The 16,614-nt window shown below is 60.8% G+C and overlaps 2 protein-coding genes across 5 annotated transcripts; one reads left to right on the top strand and one right to left on the bottom strand.

The window, feature by feature from the left end:
* Positions 1-75: 75 nt before the first annotated feature.
* CHTF18 (chromosome transmission fidelity factor 18) lies at positions 76-11,517 on the bottom strand. The gene is made up of 22 exons (XM_041401696.1): positions 11,394-11,517; positions 11,091-11,255; positions 10,854-10,980; positions 10,599-10,773; positions 10,423-10,512; positions 10,242-10,294; positions 9,903-10,044; positions 9,141-9,353; positions 8,931-9,028; positions 8,301-8,424; positions 8,057-8,184; positions 7,341-7,434; positions 7,151-7,249; positions 6,284-6,414; positions 5,580-5,742; positions 5,274-5,498; positions 5,040-5,189; positions 4,164-4,294; positions 2,752-2,884; positions 1,880-1,981; positions 1,222-1,279; positions 76-285 (listed from the first exon to the last, which is right to left on the bottom strand). Exons 1-22 carry the CDS (start codon positions 11,515-11,517, stop codon positions 149-151), a joined length of 2,862 nt encoding a protein of 953 aa, XP_041257630.1. The 3' UTR covers positions 76-148.
* A 244-nt stretch (positions 11,518-11,761) lies between these two features.
* Positions 11,762-16,036, top strand: RPUSD1 (RNA pseudouridine synthase domain containing 1). 4 transcript variants are annotated; one of them, XM_041401883.1, is made up of 6 exons: positions 11,762-12,155; positions 12,290-12,481; positions 12,574-12,697; positions 13,178-13,280; positions 13,363-13,464; positions 13,625-16,036. In XM_041401883.1, exons 2-6 carry the CDS (start codon positions 12,300-12,302, stop codon positions 14,014-14,016), a joined length of 903 nt encoding a protein of 300 aa, XP_041257817.1. In that variant the 5' UTR covers positions 11,762-12,155; positions 12,290-12,299; the 3' UTR covers positions 14,017-16,036. The 4 variants fall into 4 exon arrangements, with proteins under 4 accessions (XP_041257817.1, XP_041257819.1, XP_041257816.1 ...); XM_041401885.1 differs by having other exon boundaries at positions 11,762-12,108; XM_041401882.1 differs by having other exon boundaries at positions 11,762-12,091.
* The last annotated feature ends 578 nt before the right edge of the window (positions 16,037-16,614 follow it).

The following is a 16,614-nucleotide window of genomic DNA, read 5'->3' on the forward strand; positions in this document are numbered from 1 at the left end:
CACCACTGATTTATTTTTTTTAAGATACATTTTATTTCTTCTTTTTTTTTTTTTTTTAACAAAATAAGAGGGTAATAAAAAGATCACGGCCCGAGATCATGGCCACAGAGCCCAGCCATGGGCTGGAGAGTTGGGGATCCCTGCAGCCCTAGAGCAGGTCCCTGATGTAGAGGTTCCTCCTGACAGCGTTGGAGAAGCCCTCGTTGAAGCGGAACCAGACGTCGCTCCTCCCCACGGCCTTTCCCATCTGCAGCTCCAGGGATTCCTCCTTGGAAACCTGAGGGGCTGAGCAGGAAAATCCACTTTAAAAACATGCAGGAAACCTTCAGGCTCTCAGCTGTGCCCTGGCTGGAGGGGGGGATTGGGGGAGGGTCTGCAAGGGCAGAGCTGGTGCTCCCAAATCTCAGATGCTGCAACCAAAAATTGACCCCAAATTCCCTTTGGATGGGGCCAGAATCCATGGATGTGCCCACAGGAGCTCCCTGCCAGCTGGGCTGGGCTGGGTTTGTCCCTGCTGCTGTCCCCTGGGGACGGGGCTGAGGGACAGGAGCCCCTCTTTGGGAATGGGGAGAGCCCCTGGTGGCAGCCAGGGCCACCCCATCCCTGTGCCACCCTCCCAGGGCTGGAGCCACCCTGTCCCTGTGCCACCCACCCAGGGCTGGAGCCACCCTGTCCCTGTGCCCTGGCTGGAGGGGGGGATTGGGGGAGGGTCTGCAAGGGCAGAGCTGGTGCTCCCAAATCTCAGATGCTGCAACCAAAAATTGACCCCAAATTCCCTTTGGATGGGGCCAGAATCCATGGATGTGCCCACAGGAGCTCCCTGCCAGCTGGGCTGGGCTGGGTTTGTCCCTGCTGCTGTCCCCTGGGGACGGGGCTGAGGGACAGGAGCCCCTCTTTGGGAATGGGGAGAGCCCCTGGTGGCAGCCAGGGCCACCCCATCCTGTGCCATCCTCCTGGGGCTGGAGCCACCCTGTCCCTGTGCCACCCACCCGGGGCTGCAGCCACCCCGTCCCTGTGCCACCCTCCTGGGGCTGGAGCCACCCTGTCCCTGTGCCACCCTCCTGGGGCTGGAGCCACCCTGTCCCTGTGCCACCCACCCAGGGCTGGAGCCACCCTGTCCCTGTGCCACCCACCCAGTTCTGAGTCCACCCTGTCCCTGTGCCACCCACCCAGGGCTCAGGGACACTCTGTCCCTGTGCCACCCCAGCCTGTGTCACCTACCCGGGGCCTTGGCTGCCTCTTTCCGCTGGAGTGGCCTCCCAAAAAAATCCAGTTCGGGCTGTGGGAAGCAAAAAGCAGGAATGGGGGTGGCTCTGGGGCACCTGCACTTCCAGCTGCTGCTCAGAGAGGGACAAAACCAGGGCAGGGTCGTCCCAAGGCTCTTCTGAGCAGAGCAGGAGCCAAATGCAAATCCTGCAGGAAGGGCCAGAGGCCTGGGAATGCAAACAGCATCCAAATTTGGGGGAAAGGCAAAATGTGAGGCTCAGGTGGGGTTTTACACCCAGGAAAGGGCTGGCAGCTGAGCCCTGGAGAGGGGCAGCGCCAGGGAAGGATCCCAGCTCCTCCTGGAGCCCGGGGTGGGATCATTCCAGAACAGCTTTTCCAAGCTGCTTTCCCACAGAGCCCAAACTCAGCTATTTCAGCCCAAATTCCCACAGCTCCTCCCTCCCCCAGCCCTGAAAACTTCCCGGGACACATCCAAAATGTCACCCAGCTCCAATTCATGCCAATCCCAGCGATGCCTTCACAGGACACAGCTGGGCTGGGCTATTATAGGAAATTGGACTAAAAAACCAAATTCCAGTGGAGCCAGGGAGAGCCTGGCAGGAAGAGCTGGTGGGAAGTGGGGCAGGAATTGGGGCAGGAATTGGGGCCTGACCTTGTCCTGCAGTGCTGCTCTCCTCACGATGTGCTCCAGGCGCTGCTGGTGGTTGGGGGTCCCCGCGTCCCCTCGCTCCTCCCTGAGGCCATTCCCGGGGTCCTGTGGGGAGGACAGAGCTCAGGCAGGCTCCCCTCGGGGTGTCTGAGCTCCAGGCTTGGGCACTGAGCATCTGTCACCCCCTGGCCCCCATCCCACCCAGCCCCTGCTCGCTGCCAGGCTGGACTGCAAGATCCCGGGGATTTTTCCATCATTTTCTGCCTCGTGGGATCAGCCCCTTTCTCTAGGATTTCACATCCATACCATGTAAACAAGGAGCCTTCAGAGATGTTTTTGCAGCTTCTCTTTGTCCCACACATCTCCCAGGAGCCCTTCTCCTGCTCCAAGGGGCTCCCAGGGATTCATTATCCCGCTGGCACCAGGGCAGGGCTGGTGCATCAGCTACACCCAGGATGTTTCTCCACTTTTTCCACCCCTTCCCATCTTTTTCTGCCTTCAGGAGAGTGGGCAGAGCCACTCTGCTGCTCCTGGGGGCTTTGGGACCCTTGGAAGTGTCAGCAACCAGGGAAGGGGAGGCAGGGAAGAGTTCACCTCCCACACGGCCAGGTACAAACACCAGCCAAAAATCCCCACCTAAAATTCCCACCTCCTCACACCCCTCACTGGAAGGGTTCAAAGCTTCAACTTCCCTCCAGAATTCCTACAAAAAGCTGAGCCCTGCAGCCCAGCTGTGCAGGGAAACATCTGCAGCCAGGGGGGTTAATCCTGGATTTCCACCCAGCAGCCAAAGCCAGCGGCTGCTTTGGGAAAAACAAATCCCTGGGGATTTCCTGCACATCCACAAGCCCTGGCAGCCCTTTGGGGGTGCCCACCTGGGCCAGGCTCCGTGTCTCTGCCCTCCTCATCTTCTCCAGCTCGATCTCCCTGGCAATGAGCTGCTTGGCCTGGTAGCTGAGCTGCCTGCGGGCCGGCAGCGCCGGGAAGTGGCACACAGCCTCCACGTCCCTGCAGCACAGAGAAACGGGGAAGCAACCCCAAAAATCAGCCAGCTCTGGGCAGCCTGAGAGCCCCAGACCTGCCCAACCCCAAAAATCAGCCAGCTCTGGGCAGCCTGAGAGCCCCAGACCCGCCCAACCCCAAAAATCAGCCAGCTCTGTGCAGCCTGAGAGCCCCAGAACCTCCTAGATCTGCCCCTGGGTCACTCCAAGGGGAACCAACCCCAAAAATCAGCCAGCTCTGTGCAGCCTGAGAGCCCCAGCACCACCCAGACCTACCCCTGGGTCATTCCAGGGGGAAGCAACCCCAAAAATCAGCCAGCTCTGGGCAGCCTGAGAGCCCCAGCACCTCCCAGCCCCGCCCCTGGGTCATTCCCCACTCAGTTTCCCCCCCGTGCAGGAATGGCAATGGGAATGCAGGAGGGATTAGAGGGGTTTAATCCTGGCTTGAAAGCAAAAAGAGGAGATTGGAGCTGTGCTGGACAGATTGCCCTGAAAAGCTCAGGGGCACAGCACAGCTCAGGCACGGCAGCAGCACGAGCTCCAGAGGCACCCCGAGGTGCCCCCCAGGACAGGTTTAATGGGAATCCAGCCAGGAACAGGAATTTGGGATCAGCAGAGCAGCTGGATTCTTAACAGGCCTGTTTCAGTTTCCCCAGCACTGAGGGAAACCAGTCCCCCTGCCAGCTCTGAATATTTCATCTTTATCCACTATTTATCCACTAATTTTTTGCTATTTGTCCACAATTTATCCACTACTATTGCCCTAAAATAAAAGGAGCAAAGCCTGGAGTCAGGTGGCTCTGCAGTCACTCAGAAATCAGTTGTCAAACCAATGCTTTAGAAAGTTTTAAAGAAATAAAAGCCAGGTTTTGCTGGTGACATCAGATTTGTTTGCCAGAGATGCTGGGCACTTCAGCCCTGTCCTGCCACCTCCTGGTGACAGCCACAGGAAGCTGCTCCCTTCCCTTTAATCCCATTAAATAAACCCAACCTGCTGAGCCTCAGCCCGAGGCAGTGATGGGGCAGCTGATCTGGGGAAGGAGCAAAGCCAAAAGTCCCAACTCCTTCCTGAGGATCATCACAGAATCCTGGAACGCTTTGGGTCGGGAGAGATCTTAAAATCACCCAGCTCCAACCCTGACACCTTCCACTTGCTCCAATTCCCATCCAACCCAGCCTTGGACACTTCCAGGGACGGGAGAGCCCCAGCTTCTCTGGGAATTCTGTTCCACCCTCCCAGGGGAGGATTTTGGCTCCCAGTCCCCCTCCCCAGCCCCGGCACTCACGGATCCAGCTTGAAGACGTACTGGCCCTCGGGCAGGCGCTCCTGCAGGTAGGTGAGGTTGTAGGTGAGCATGGTGCTGATGAGCTCAGCCAGCTGCTGCTTCTCCTTCAGGCTGTAGAGCTGCGTGTTCACCTGGCCAGGGGACAGCAGAGAACTTGGAAACCCCAAACAGCCCAAGCACGGGGTTTGTTTCTGGGTGAGGGAGGACCCAGATCAAGTTTAGTTTTCTCTTATGTGGTCACCATTTTGTCGAAGAAGGGAGAGGTGACACCAGATGGTCATCAGCAAACTCTAAATTTAATGATAGTCATACACTTGGTTAAATACAATACTTAATTAGCTCATGCATAGTGCAAGACTATAGCTCATCATTGGTTAATGTGTTATTTGCGTCATTACATCATCTGAAGGTCTCTTCTGCATTTTTGTGATTTTAGAGCTAACTCTCAGTCCCTAATTCTGCAACTTATTGATACAGTCTTACCGAGACTTTCCCTCCTGAAGGACACCGCGTCCTTCAAGATATCATTAGCCTCCTTTCCCATCTAGTTGTATCAGGCCAGTTTGACTGTGTCCTTTCTCATCAAGCCATTCCTGCACAAAATTCTCTACATTCTTAGGGACACATGTCCTTCCCAGAGCAGGGACAGACCCTCTCCTGGGTGGGGGTGACTAGGAGAGCTCCACAAAGCCCTGCTCAGCCCAGCCCAGCCCAGGTGGGGCCCGGGACCCCTCCACACAATTGGGAACCCCAACACCCCGCCCCGAGCTGCGACACCAAACCCAGCCCGGATTGGGGACAGCAATCCAGGCTGGCTCAGGGGGTGAGGTTTGCAGAGGGCTCCGTGGAGCGGGGCCAGGGGCTGGGGACACTCACAGGCCGCAGTTTGGGGGCGATGATGTCCAGCAGCAGGCACAGCACGTCCAGCACCAGCGCCTGCTGCCCCGCGCGGCTGCGGGCGCCGGCCGCGATCCCCGACACCATGGACAGCAGCACGTTCTGCATCCGGCTCAGCTTGGCCACGGCCTGGGGACAGCACGGGGACCCTCAGGCAGTGACAGGCACGGCGTCCCTGCAGGGACAGCGCTGTGGCAGGCTGGCAGCACTTACCTCGGGCTGGCTGCTGGGGTAGGCCAGCCGGGGGACGGCGGCGGCCGCGAAGAGCAGGTGGAAAGCCACGGGCAGGAAGGGCAGGTAGCGCAGCAGCTGGAAGCTCTGCCCCTGCAGCACGGCCCGGCCCAGCAGGTCAGAGAAGCCCAGCCACTCCAGGGCCAGGCACACGGAGCCCAGGCTGGAATCCCGCACCTTCATGTTCAGGAAGTTCTCAAAGAGGCCCTGCAGGAGGGTGTGGGGTCAGATGGAGCCCAGCTGGCGGGGGGTCTGAGCTTCCCTCCAGCCCCCTCTGGCTGCTCTCACCTGGGCCAGCTTCTCCTGTTCTCCCGAGGAGATGGAGAGGTGCAGGATGTGGTGGAAGCGGTGGGTGGAGGAATTGAAGCCTCCTGAGCCCCCAGGGTGGGACAGGTCCTCGTCCCCCAGCAGGAGCTGGGCTGGCAAAGAGGGGTCCATTCCTATCCTGTGCCTGGGGGAGGCCAAAGGGAAGAGCTGAGGGTTTGGGTTTCCCAGTGCTGGAGGAATATTTGGATCCTTGGAAACTGGATCCAAAGCTTATTGAATTATTGGGAGCTAAGTGGAGTGGTAACAAAGCATCTGGAATGGTTTTAAAGTGAGAGGAAACGTTTAAAAGGAACATTGAGAAGGAATATCCCCTGGGAGGGTGGGCAGGCCCTGGCACAGGTGCCCAGAGCACCTGTGGCTGCCCCTGGATCCCTGGCAGTGCCCCAGGCCAGGCTGGACAGGGCTTGGAGCAGCCTGGGACAGTGGAAGTTGTCCCTGCCAAGGCAGGGGTGGCACTGGGTGGGCTTTGAGGTCCCTTCCAACCCAAACCATTCCAGGATTCTATGATGAACACAAACCCCCTCAAGAAGCTGTTCTCCAGGACCTTGCAGGTCCCATCCAGCCTCCCTTGAACACTTCCAGGGATGAGGCAGCCACAGTTTCTCTGGGAAATGGGAATACCACTCCCCAAGCCCCCAAGAGATGTAAAAACCCCCTCCTCCTACCTCTGGGGCCTGGGCAGCTGGAAGATCTCTTGCCAGATGGAGAAGAGCCCCTTGTTCTGGTCCTTCAGGCCGATCCTCATGGTCTGCACCAGCTGCACACTCAGCTCCTTCTGCCCTCGGCCGTGCAGGAACTGCAGCAGAGCCAGGGGATGGAGGGGAGGGGATCCCAAAGCCCTTGGGAACAGCTGGGCACAGCCAGCCCCCTCTTCCTCCACGTGCAGGGCTCAAAACACCCCAGGGGCTTCAGGGATCTGCCTGGAAGGGACTTTTGTCCCCTCTGTGCCTGTATGAGCCTGGAGCTGCAGTGGGAGCATGTCCCCAGGGCCATTGCTGCGTCCCCAGGGTCATGGCCGTGTCCTGATGGCCATCCCTGTGTCCCTAGGGCCATTGCTGTGTCCCCAGGGCCATCCCCATGTCCCCATGGCCATCTTCATCTCCCCAGGGCCCTCCCCACGTCCCCAGGGCTATGGCCATGTCCTGATAGCCATCCTCATCTCCCCAGGGCCCTCCCCATGTCCCCAGAGTCATCCCCGTGTCCCCAAGGCCATCCCCGTGTCCCCAAGGCCATGTCCATGTTCCCAGAGCCCTCACTGTGTCCCCAGGGCCCTGGCAGTGTCCCCAGAGCTCTCTCCCTGTCCCCAAGGCCCTGGCAGTGTCCCCAGAGCTCTCTCCCTGTCCCCAGAGCTCTCTCTCCCTGTCCCCAGGGCCCTGGCAGTGTCCCCAGAGCTCTCTCCCTGTCCCCAGGGCCCTCTCCCTGTCCCCAGAGCTCTCTCCCTGTCCCCAGGGCCCTCTCCCTGTCCCCAGGGCCCTCTCCCTGTCCCCAGAGCCCTGGCAGTGTCCCCAGGGCCCTGGCAGTGTCCCCAGCACCTGCAGGGTGTTGATGCAGGAGCGGATGTCGCTGTCGGTTTTCTCGCAGAGCGCCAGCAGCGCGCCCGTGTCCGCCCGCATTCCCTGCCGGAGCGCGATCTGCGGGGCAGGACAGGGCTCAGCGGGGAGGGGACAGCGAGCCACGGGCACGGGGGACAGCGAGCCACGGGGAGCCCGGGGGAGCCCAGACCTCGCTGAGCCGCTGGGCGAGCCGGGAGGGCGCGGTGCGGGGGAAGCTGAGCAGGAAGGATTGCTGCCGGAGCGGGCGCAGCGCGGGCACGAACCTGGGGGAGGGAAACACGGGGTGAGAGAGCCCAGCAGGGAATTCCCTTCTTAATCCTGGAATTATTGAGCTTGGGAAAGATCTCCCACAGCACTGAGTCCAACTGTTCCACCAGCACTGCCAAGTCACCATGAAATGATGTCCCCAAGTGCCGCATCCACACAGCTCTGAAATCCCCTCTGGGATGGGGATGCCACCCCTGCCCTGAGCAGGACCAACCAATACCTGGCTACCCTTTCCATGAAGGAATTTTCCCAAAATCCACCCTGAGCTGCCCTGGCCCAGCCTGAGGCTGTTCCCTCTCCTCCTGTCCCTGTTCCCTGGAGCACAGCCCGACCCCCCCTGGCTGTCCCCTCCTGTCAGGAGTTGTGCAGAGCCACAAGGTCCCCCCTGATCCCCCTTTTCTCCAGGCTGAGCCCCTTCCCAGCTCCCTTAGGAATTCTCCAGCCCCTTCCCAGCTCCATTCCCTTCCCCACACACACTCCAGCCCCTCAATGTGAGGGGCCCAAACCAACCCCAGGACTGGAGCAGCTGCACTCAAACAGAGACACCCCCAGCAGCCACCTCCTGTCCGGGGGTAGGGTTTGGTGTCCCTGTCCCCCTCCCGGGCAGGTGACACTCACTGGTCATTGCAGATGCAGATGATGGGCCGGAGCAGGAGCCCCCCCTCGCGCCGCCGCCGCCGCCCCGCGCCCGCCTCGCCCTCGCCGTCCTTCCGCTGGATGATGGCCAGCAGGACATTGATGGAGGCCTGGGGGGAAGGAAACCAGGATGGCAGGGATGGGTTCCTGCCCGTGGAACGGTGGGGGAGCTGTTAATGGGGTGAGGTTTGAGGGGCTGGTGCCAGGGGCTCGGTGCAGGGCTCACCGCGGGCGCGCCGTCGATCTCGTCGATGATGAGGCAGTTGGGCCTCTCGTGGGAGCCCAGCACCGACCTCATCTGGGTGGCTGCTTCAATGCGGGTCTGGAACACCTCGGGGCTGCGGTCATCGCTGTCAGGGGACACGGGGACAGGTGATCTTGGGGGTGGGGATGCTGCCAGCATCACCTCCAGAACAGCAGCACCCCCGGGACAGCATCACCCCCGGGACAGCATCACCTCTGGGACAGCATCACCCCTGGGACAGCATCACCCCTGGGACAGCATCACCTCCAGAACATCTCCATCTCTGGGATACCATCATTCCCAGGACACCATCACCTCTAGGCCACCATCATCTCCAGCATCACCTCTGCGACAGCATCACCCCTGGGACAGCACCATCACCTCTAGAGCGCCATCACCTTCACAGCATCATCACCTCCAGCATAACCTCCAGAACATCTCCATCTCCGGGATACCATCATTCCCAGGACACCATCACCTCTAGGCCACCATCATCTCCAGCATCACCTCTGCTACAGCATCACCTGCCCCCTTTTGTGGGCAGGGCATGGGCTCACCTGGCACCCAGGGCTCACCTGGCACCCAGGGGCTCACCTGGCACCCAGGGCTCACCTGGCGTTCATCTCCACGGCGTTGTACCCCGCGTGCCTGGCGATGACGTGGGCCAGCGTGGTCTTGCCCAGGCCAGGGGGCCCACAGAGCAGGGCCACCTGTGGCACAGAGGGGAGGTCACCCCTGGAGGGCTTCCTCCTTGGAGGGGACAACACTACTCCTCAGCTGGTGGCAGCACAGGGCGCCGCAGCCACGTCCCCTCCTGCTCACCTTGTGTTTGGGTCTCTTGTGCTGGTCCAGCTCGGCCTCCAGCATCTCCTCGGTGAGCTGGACCTTGGTTTTCCACTTGTTGGGATGTTCCTTGGGATGGCTGAGTGGGGGATGAGCTACAGAGCTGGGCTTGGGCTTCTTGACAGCCTTGTCCTTGCCAAACACCACCGTGTCCCACAGCTTGAGCCACTTCAGCAGGCAACGGTTGGTGTACTGCAGGAGAGCAGGGAAAACCCAAGGAAAAAAACCATGGAACCTGGGAAAAACCCAGTTGAGGCAGAGGAAGGCTGTCCTTCATGGAGGAGGCTGCTCAGGGCTCCACCTGGCATCTCCCTGGGACAAGGTGGGAATGTTTCCCTTCCCAGCTCAGCCCCATCCCTCAGGGAAACCCTGGGTAAGTCACATCAGCCCCATCCCTGCTGTCTTGGCTCAACTCAGCAATCCCCAACCTCTCCCAGCACATCCAACTCCCTACAAATCTTCTAACATTCCCCAAAACAATTCAAAACGGCCAACAATTTCTGGTTAAAATCCTCTCAATGCTTTTTGTCTCATTTCGATGACGTTCCATAGGTTCATCTGCCAGAAGATCCCCAGCCTCCAGTGCAAACCTGCCATCCCAGGCTCCCAGGGACTCAGGACTGCTCCCAGGCAGAGCAGCACAGACACAGCCCCCTAGGCAGTGCTTCCAAAGGCAATTCCTGATCCCTGCAGAGGTGCTGACCCCACCCATCCCAACCCTCCCTTGTCCCAGCACCTCACATCATCACTGAGCAACTCTATGTAGCGCTGGGGGGTGAACTTGTCCACCCAGAGGCAGTGGGATGCAGACTCCTCCTCAGCTGCTGGAGCTGTGTCCATGCTGGCCTCCGGGCTCTCGGCGCTGGGCTCGCTCCCCAGGCAACTGCAGCATGGAATTAATTTACCCCAAAGCACCCCAGGAGCCAGGGCAGGGTGGGAACTCCACCCAGACTCCCCAAGCTGGGGGTGATGAGGGCAAAAAGGCTCCTCTGCTTGCACGTCCCCCAAAACTTGATTGTGAGGGAGGCAAACCCAGCAGCGTGGCAGGGACTGGGGAGGGATTTTATACCAACATCTCACCTGTTTATGATCTCTGTCAGCTGCTGGGAGGCCTCCAGAACCTGCCTGCGACGCTTGAGTAAAACAGAGAGAGGGGTCAGAGACACCCCCCAGTCCATGGCTGGGGACAGGAATTTGGGAGCCAGCCCTGTGGCCAGCAGGGGTGGCAGGGCCAGAGGGGAAGGTCAGGGAGATGTGGTACCTCCTCATCCACCTGCTCCTTTAGGTGGGAGAAGGGCACCCCCAGCAAGTGGAGCGGCCTGCGAGCGTTCCAGCCCAGGGAATCCGGGAGCTGCAAGGACACAGCACAGCCAGCTCCCTCCTGAGCCACCTGGAGGCCACAGAGGAGCAAAGCAAAACCTTCAGATCCCTCCTCACCTCCAGCCCTGTCCTGCAGGGATCATCCCTCAGCACCAGGAAGACCCTGGTGCCCTGGGTGGATGTCACGTTGATGTAATCCTCCAGGATGGGGGGTCTCCTCAGGACCCTCTTCTTTTCCAAGGGCGGTGTGGTCTGCATGGGGATCATTCCACTCATCTCCAGGTGGTTCGAGCTGGAAAACACCAAATTCCTTCAGTAGGAGAACGGCCCTTCCCCTCTCTCCTGTTAAAAATGGGGCTCAGGGTGGCCGACCTGGTATTGTGGGGAGCCAGAGGCGCCTCTGGGCCACCATCCCAGGAGACATCCGGAGCCAGCTCATCGTCTGCACCGAAATCCAGCTTCTTAACAGCTTCCAGGCGCTGCCGCTTCGGCTTCGGGGCTGCGGCGAGCGAGAGCATCACTGACGGACCGCGGTACCCAGGGGATGCTCCAGCACCCGGCACCGCGCAGGGCGGGGGCAGCAGCGCCCGGGGACGGGGTCAAACCTACTGCGGGGCTCGGCTGCTGCCGGGGACACGGCGGGGACACAGTCCCGGTCTCTCTTCTTGGCGCCGGTGCCGCCGGGAGAGTCCCCGGGAGCATCGGGCTCCTCCGGCGGCTCCCTCTTGCCCCGGAACTGGGATGTTTTGGGGCCGGCGGGTGGGGACGGCTCATCTGCAAGAGGGGTCAGACCACGGTGCCGGTCACCGGAGGGGACCCGCGGCGGGACGGGCACACGCGGGCGCGCAAAGCACGGTCCCGCCCGCTCCCTCCCTCCGCCGCCTCCCGTCCCGGTGCCGCAGCAGCGCCCACCTCCCAGCTCGGCCAGCACCTCCAGCTCGTCGGCGAAGCGCTCGTAGAAGCCATCCTCGGCCCCATCCTCGGCCCCATCCTCGGCCCCATCCTCGGGCTCGGGCTCGGGCTCGGCGCTCGCCATGGGCCCCGCGCCCGCCGCGCTTCCGCCCGCGCGCGCCGCAGGGCCAGCGCTGATTGGGCGCGGCACGCGCGGGCGGAGGCGGGGCCGGCGCTGATTGGACGCGGAGCGCGAGTGGACGCGGCGGGGGCGGCGCTGATTGGACGCGATGCGAGCGCTGCCGGGAGGCGCTGCGGGAGCGGGCGGGGCCGGCGCGGCGGGGGCACTGCGCGGGTTGCCCCAGCCGGCTCCGGGTCGCTCCGCCCGGCCCGGGTCACCGCTGCCCGGCCCGGGGTCCTCTCCGCCGTGCGCGACCCTTGTCCCCTCCCTTCTGTCCCGTGCCCTCCGGCCGGGCTGCGGCGGGGAGCGGGGCGAGGCCGATCGCCGCCGCCGGGATGGGCAGAGCCGGCAGCGCGCGGCTGCGGGGCCTCCACGCGTGACAGCGGGGCGGGCATGGGCCTTCCGCGCGTGGCGCCGGGGCGTCCCGGGACAGCGGGACAGCGGCGGAGCCGTGCGCTGTGACATCGGCATGGCGGCGGCTGGAGCGCTGCTGTAGCGTCCGTACCGCTGTGGGACCTGCATCCGCACGGGGACACCGGTGAGGCTGGGGCACAGGCAGGTGACAGCAGTGTTGCAGGTGACGCTGGTACTCGGCAGCACCGGTACATGTCCATTCCCTGCTGGGGTGGCCTCCAGGCCCTGCTCCCTGCCCGTCCCGTGTGTCCGGGGCTGCTGTGCCCGTCCCGCAGCTGGCGGATCCTCATCCCGATTCCCCCTCGCTGTCTCTGCCCCGCAGGGCTCTGGCCATGGAGCCGGGCACCATCGACAACCTGTCCATCCTGTACCAGAGCTCCGACTTCATCGTGGTCAACAAGCACTGGGACCTGCGCATCGACAGCAAGATGTGGTACGAGACGCTGACCCTGCAGAGCCAGCTCAAGCGCCGCTTCCCCGAGCTGGCCGACCCCGACACCTACTACGGCTTCAGGTGAGCACCCGGGCACCGAGCCCGGCTCTGCCCTCAGCTGGGGACACTCCTGAGATACCCAGGACGCTCCTTTACCCCCGTGTCCTTCCCAGGTTCTGCCACCAGCTGGATTTCTCCACCAGCGGGGCCCTGTGCGTGGCGCTCAACAAAGCGGCGGCGGGCAGCGCCTACAAGTGCTTCAAGGAGCGCCTGGTGACCAAAGCCTACCTGGCCCTGGTGAGCCCTCCCTGCCACCTCCTGCCTTGGCCTTCTGCTGTTCCTGAGCAACTCTGCCCTGAGGGAAAGCTGAGGAAGTTGGGAGTGTTCAGCTGGAGAAGAAAGATGCAGAATTGGAGCCTAAAGGGGCTCAAAGAGAGCTGGAGAGGGATTTGGACAAGGGCATGGAGGGATAAGACACAGGGAATGGCTTCCCACTGCCAGAGGGTGGGGTTAGGTGGGATATCAGGAAGGAATTCTGGCACAGGGTGCCCGGAGAAGCTGTGGCTGCCCCATCCCTGGAAGTGTCCAGGGCCAGCTTGGATGGCGCTGGGAGCAGTGTTGAAGGTGACCCTGCTGCCGACAAGGAGCTGGCCTTGGGGAAATGGATGGGATTTAAGGTCCTTCCAACCCCACCCTTTCTGTGATTCCGTGATTCCTGTCATGGGGGATGGGTGAGGAGCACCTGCCAGGGCTCAGTTTGCACGTTCCTGTCCCCAGGTGAGGGGCCACGTGAGCCAGAGCCGGATGACGATCCGCTACGCCATCGGGAAGAACACCACGGAGGGCATGACCCACATGATGTGCATCGAGGGCACCGAGGGTGAGCAGCCCCGTCCCCTGCTCTGCCCACACCCCCAGGGATGCTCTGGGGCATCACAAACCCCCTCTGGATCTCCTTGCAGGCTGTGAGAACCCCAAGCCGTGCCAGTCGGAGCTGATCGTGCTGGAACATGGATCCTACAGCGGAGACCCTGTCACCAAAGTGCTGCTGCAGCCACTGACAGGTGGGGAGCTCTGACGCTCTGACATGGAGCAGAGCCTGGAAAAGCTTGAGGAAGTTGAGAACTGGCATGCTCAGGGGGACAAATGCCATTAGTATTGTCACCATGCCCTGAAGGAAGGATTCAGGAATTTCCCTGTCCCTGATTCCCGCTCTCCCCCCAGGGAGGACTCACCAGCTCCGGGTTCACTGCAGCGCCATCGGCCACCCCATCGTGGGGGACTTCACCTACAGCCACAGGCAGGACAGCAATCCCTACAGGATGATGCTCCACGCCTACTACCTGCGCATTCCCACCCGCAAGGAGCTGATCGAGGTGTGCGCGCCCGACCCCTTCGTCACCGCCATGGACAGCAACTGGGTGCCCCAGCACGTCACCCAGCGGCTGGAGGATGTCATCCAGGAGCTCAAGGATAAGGGGACACAGATTGAGGAGGAGGAGGAGAGCCGGGAAGCTGCCAGAGAGGAGGGAGCGGGGGGTGAAGGCAGCAGGGAGGAGACGGAGGAGCAGCGGGCGCGGTGCGAGCAGTGGCTGGCTGAGTGGGCTCTGGAGTGAGCACGAAGCACATCCCTGCATTTCCAGCTCCAGCCTTGTCCCAGCGGGTCCCCACGGAGCCCAGCGCTGCCTCCACACCTGCACTCCCTCTGTGGCTTCCCTCGCTCCTGGGGCTGGCATCAGGTGGATTTTAGGAGTGGTTGAGGTGGGGTTGTTTTGTGGTGCCCATCGTCCATCTGGTCATGGGATGTCCCTTTCCCAGTCCTGGGCCTCGGCAGCAGAGTCAGTGTCACATTCCAGCTTAGAGTGACCCCAAAGCTTTCCATCCCTGTCCTGGGGCTGGGGCACAGCTGGGCACTGCCTTTGCCATGGACATTCCCACAACCTTTCCATGCTTGGATGCAGAATTGCAGCCCAGCACAGGGAGGGGAGAACATGCTGGGTGCAGCTCCAGTGTCCCTGTCCCCCATTCCCTCACTCCAGCTGCTGTATCGTGTGGGATGTGGGAAACTGGGGGCTGGAGCACATTTTGAGGACACTGATAGTCCCCCAGTCCCAGGGTGTCCTGTGAAACTGGACTGGGATGGGCATGGAAAGGTCCCTGCCCCTCACCCCCTCCCTCCCTCAGCCCACCTGGGTGGTTTTTAAAGGTGTGGTGAAGGTGAAGGAGTTGCTACCAATAGATTTTAAACTTTTTTTAAATTTCTAGAAAGAGAATCTAGTCTTTTAGGGTTTGTAAAATACAGGTGGTCTCAGGAATGAGGTATTTTTAGTACTTCTGTGGTCGGAGAGCCAGCAGCCCAAAGCTTTTTTAATGGATTTTATTATTCCTTTTACTAGCACTGCCTTTCCTGCTTTTATCCCTGCTGAGACAGGTCAGCGGACACAAGTCCCTTTCTGCTCACCCACCTGAGGAGGCATCAGTGTCCTGTGTAGGTCCCATGGGGTGGCTCCTGCCCGGCAGGTTTCCAGAGGGTCCTGCGGGCAGGTCCTTCAGCTGGGCAGTCTGGGAAAGCTCTGGAATAGTAGGAAAAGGACAAAGGTGAAAGAAAGGCTAAGAACTGATGTGAAGAGCAGGCAGGAGCTCAGCTTTGACAGATGCCAAGAAATTTCCTTGGAAGTGCCCTTGCTTTGCTGGTCATCCTGCTTTGCTTTCCCGTTCCCTGCTCATCCTCTGCAGCCCTTGGGGGACATTTGGAAATGAGGAAAAAAGGACAGCTGGGGAGGGACAGCTGGAGCCACACAGCCCCATCCCAGGGCTTTCAAGGACCACATCAGCACTTGCCCAGACCTGTCACCTCACCAGCCCCATCCCGTTGAAAACACCTGATGGGGTTCACACAGCTGATACTCCCACCCCGAGGGGGGAATAAAAAGTCACAGCCCTCTCCTTGTGGATAAACACGCCCTGCAAATCACCAAAATCCCTGGGGGGGGGGAGAATTGGATCACCTGTCCTGTGTGTCCCTTTCTGTTGTGGCTTGGTGCCACCGCTGCAGGGTGGGGATGGCCTGAGGTGCCAGCCCTGGGCACTGGGTGGGCACGGTGGGCTCCGGGCTGACGCCAGAGGAGCAGGAGCCCCTTGTCCTTCCTGCCAGAGCTCGTGGATGGAAGGGACCGGGCAGGTCCCGCAGCTGGGAAGGAACACAAGGAATCTGTTTGCCAAAGATTTGAGGGGTGATGCTGGAAAGGGACAAGGGATTCGCACGGGGGGACCCAGCCTTGTCCACGCTGGAACCTCATCCACGGCCGGGATGAGGGGTGGGGACATGGGGACATGGCTGGCACCCCGAGCCCGCCGTGTTTGCGTCTAGGAGCTCCCCACACCCCAGCCCAGCCTGTGCGTGCTGCTTTTCCCCAGCGCTACAGATAAAAGGGAATTTTCCTTACCCTGCAGAGGGAGTTTTCCAGGCGCCTTTCCCGGCTGCGTTCCAGGGCAAAGTCCCCGTCCTGTCCCCTCCTGCCCGCGGGGCTGTGGCTCCTCGGGTGCCCTGGGGTTGTGGTGTGGCTGTGATGTCCCGTGCACTCAGCAGTTCCAGTTTTCGTGTATTTGCTGTATTAAACGTGTCTCTGCCCTTCACTGTCTGCTCTCTGCATCCATCTTCCGGGGGCTTCCAGGAATGAGGGGAATGAGGCCGGACCGGCCCCGCAGGAGCCGGGCTCCGACCAGGCCGACCTGTTGTGTGAGGGAGGATCGAGCGCGAGAGGATTGTTGTGTGAGGGGCAGGATTATTGTGTGAGGGAGGATTGAGTGTGAGAAGATTGTTGTGTGAGAGGATTGTTGTGTGAGGGGATTGTTGTGTGAGGGAGGATCGAGTGCGAGAGGATTGTTGTGTGAGGGGCAGGATTGTTGTGTGAGAGGATTGTTGTGTGATGGAGGATTGAGTGTGAGAGGATTGTTGTGTGAGGATCAAGTGTGAGAGGATTGTTGTGTGAGAGAAGATTGTTGTGTGAGCTGTGGGATGGTTGTGTGAGGGGCTGGATTGTTGTGTGAGGATTGACTGAGAGGATTGTTGTGTGAGGGATACTCATCCTCAGGTTGGAGCAGAGAGAAAACCCATTGAAGACCCAAGGAATTATTGCAGTCTTTAAGACTGGGAGATTTTTTTGAAGGTTATGAACCAGACATTGACAGAGGACAAGTGGTAAAGGGAGAGG

Source organism: Onychostruthus taczanowskii, unplaced genomic scaffold (assembly GCF_017590055.1).
Source record: "Onychostruthus taczanowskii isolate IOZ18803 unplaced genomic scaffold, ASM1759005v1 scaffold19, whole genome shotgun sequence".
Classification (NCBI taxonomy): domain Eukaryota; kingdom Metazoa; phylum Chordata; class Aves; order Passeriformes; family Passeridae; genus Onychostruthus; species Onychostruthus taczanowskii.

Bases quoted from the DNA above. Each gene is read 5' to 3' on its own strand.
- CHTF18 (XM_041401696.1), bottom strand. From the start codon at position 11,517: ATGGCGAGCGCCGAGCCCGAGCCCGAGCCCGAGGATGGGGCCGAGGAT. The intron at 9,354-9,902 runs GTGAGGTGCTGG...GCTCTCCTGCAG, and splicing joins TAGAGTTGCTCAGTGATGAT to TACACCAACCGTTGCCTGCT. The intron at 7,250-7,340 runs GTCTGGGCTCCC...CCTGCCCCGCAG, and splicing joins TCGCCCAGCGGCTCAGCGAG to ATCGCGCTCCGGCAGGGAAT.
- RPUSD1 (XM_041401883.1), top strand. From the start codon at position 12,300: ATGGAGCCGGGCACCATCGACAACCTGTCCATCCTGTACCAGAGCTCC. The intron at 13,281-13,362 runs GTGAGCAGCCCC...ATCTCCTTGCAG, and splicing joins GTGCATCGAGGGCACCGAGG to GCTGTGAGAACCCCAAGCCG. The intron at 13,465-13,624 runs GTGGGGAGCTCT...CTCTCCCCCCAG, and splicing joins GCTGCTGCAGCCACTGACAG to GGAGGACTCACCAGCTCCGG.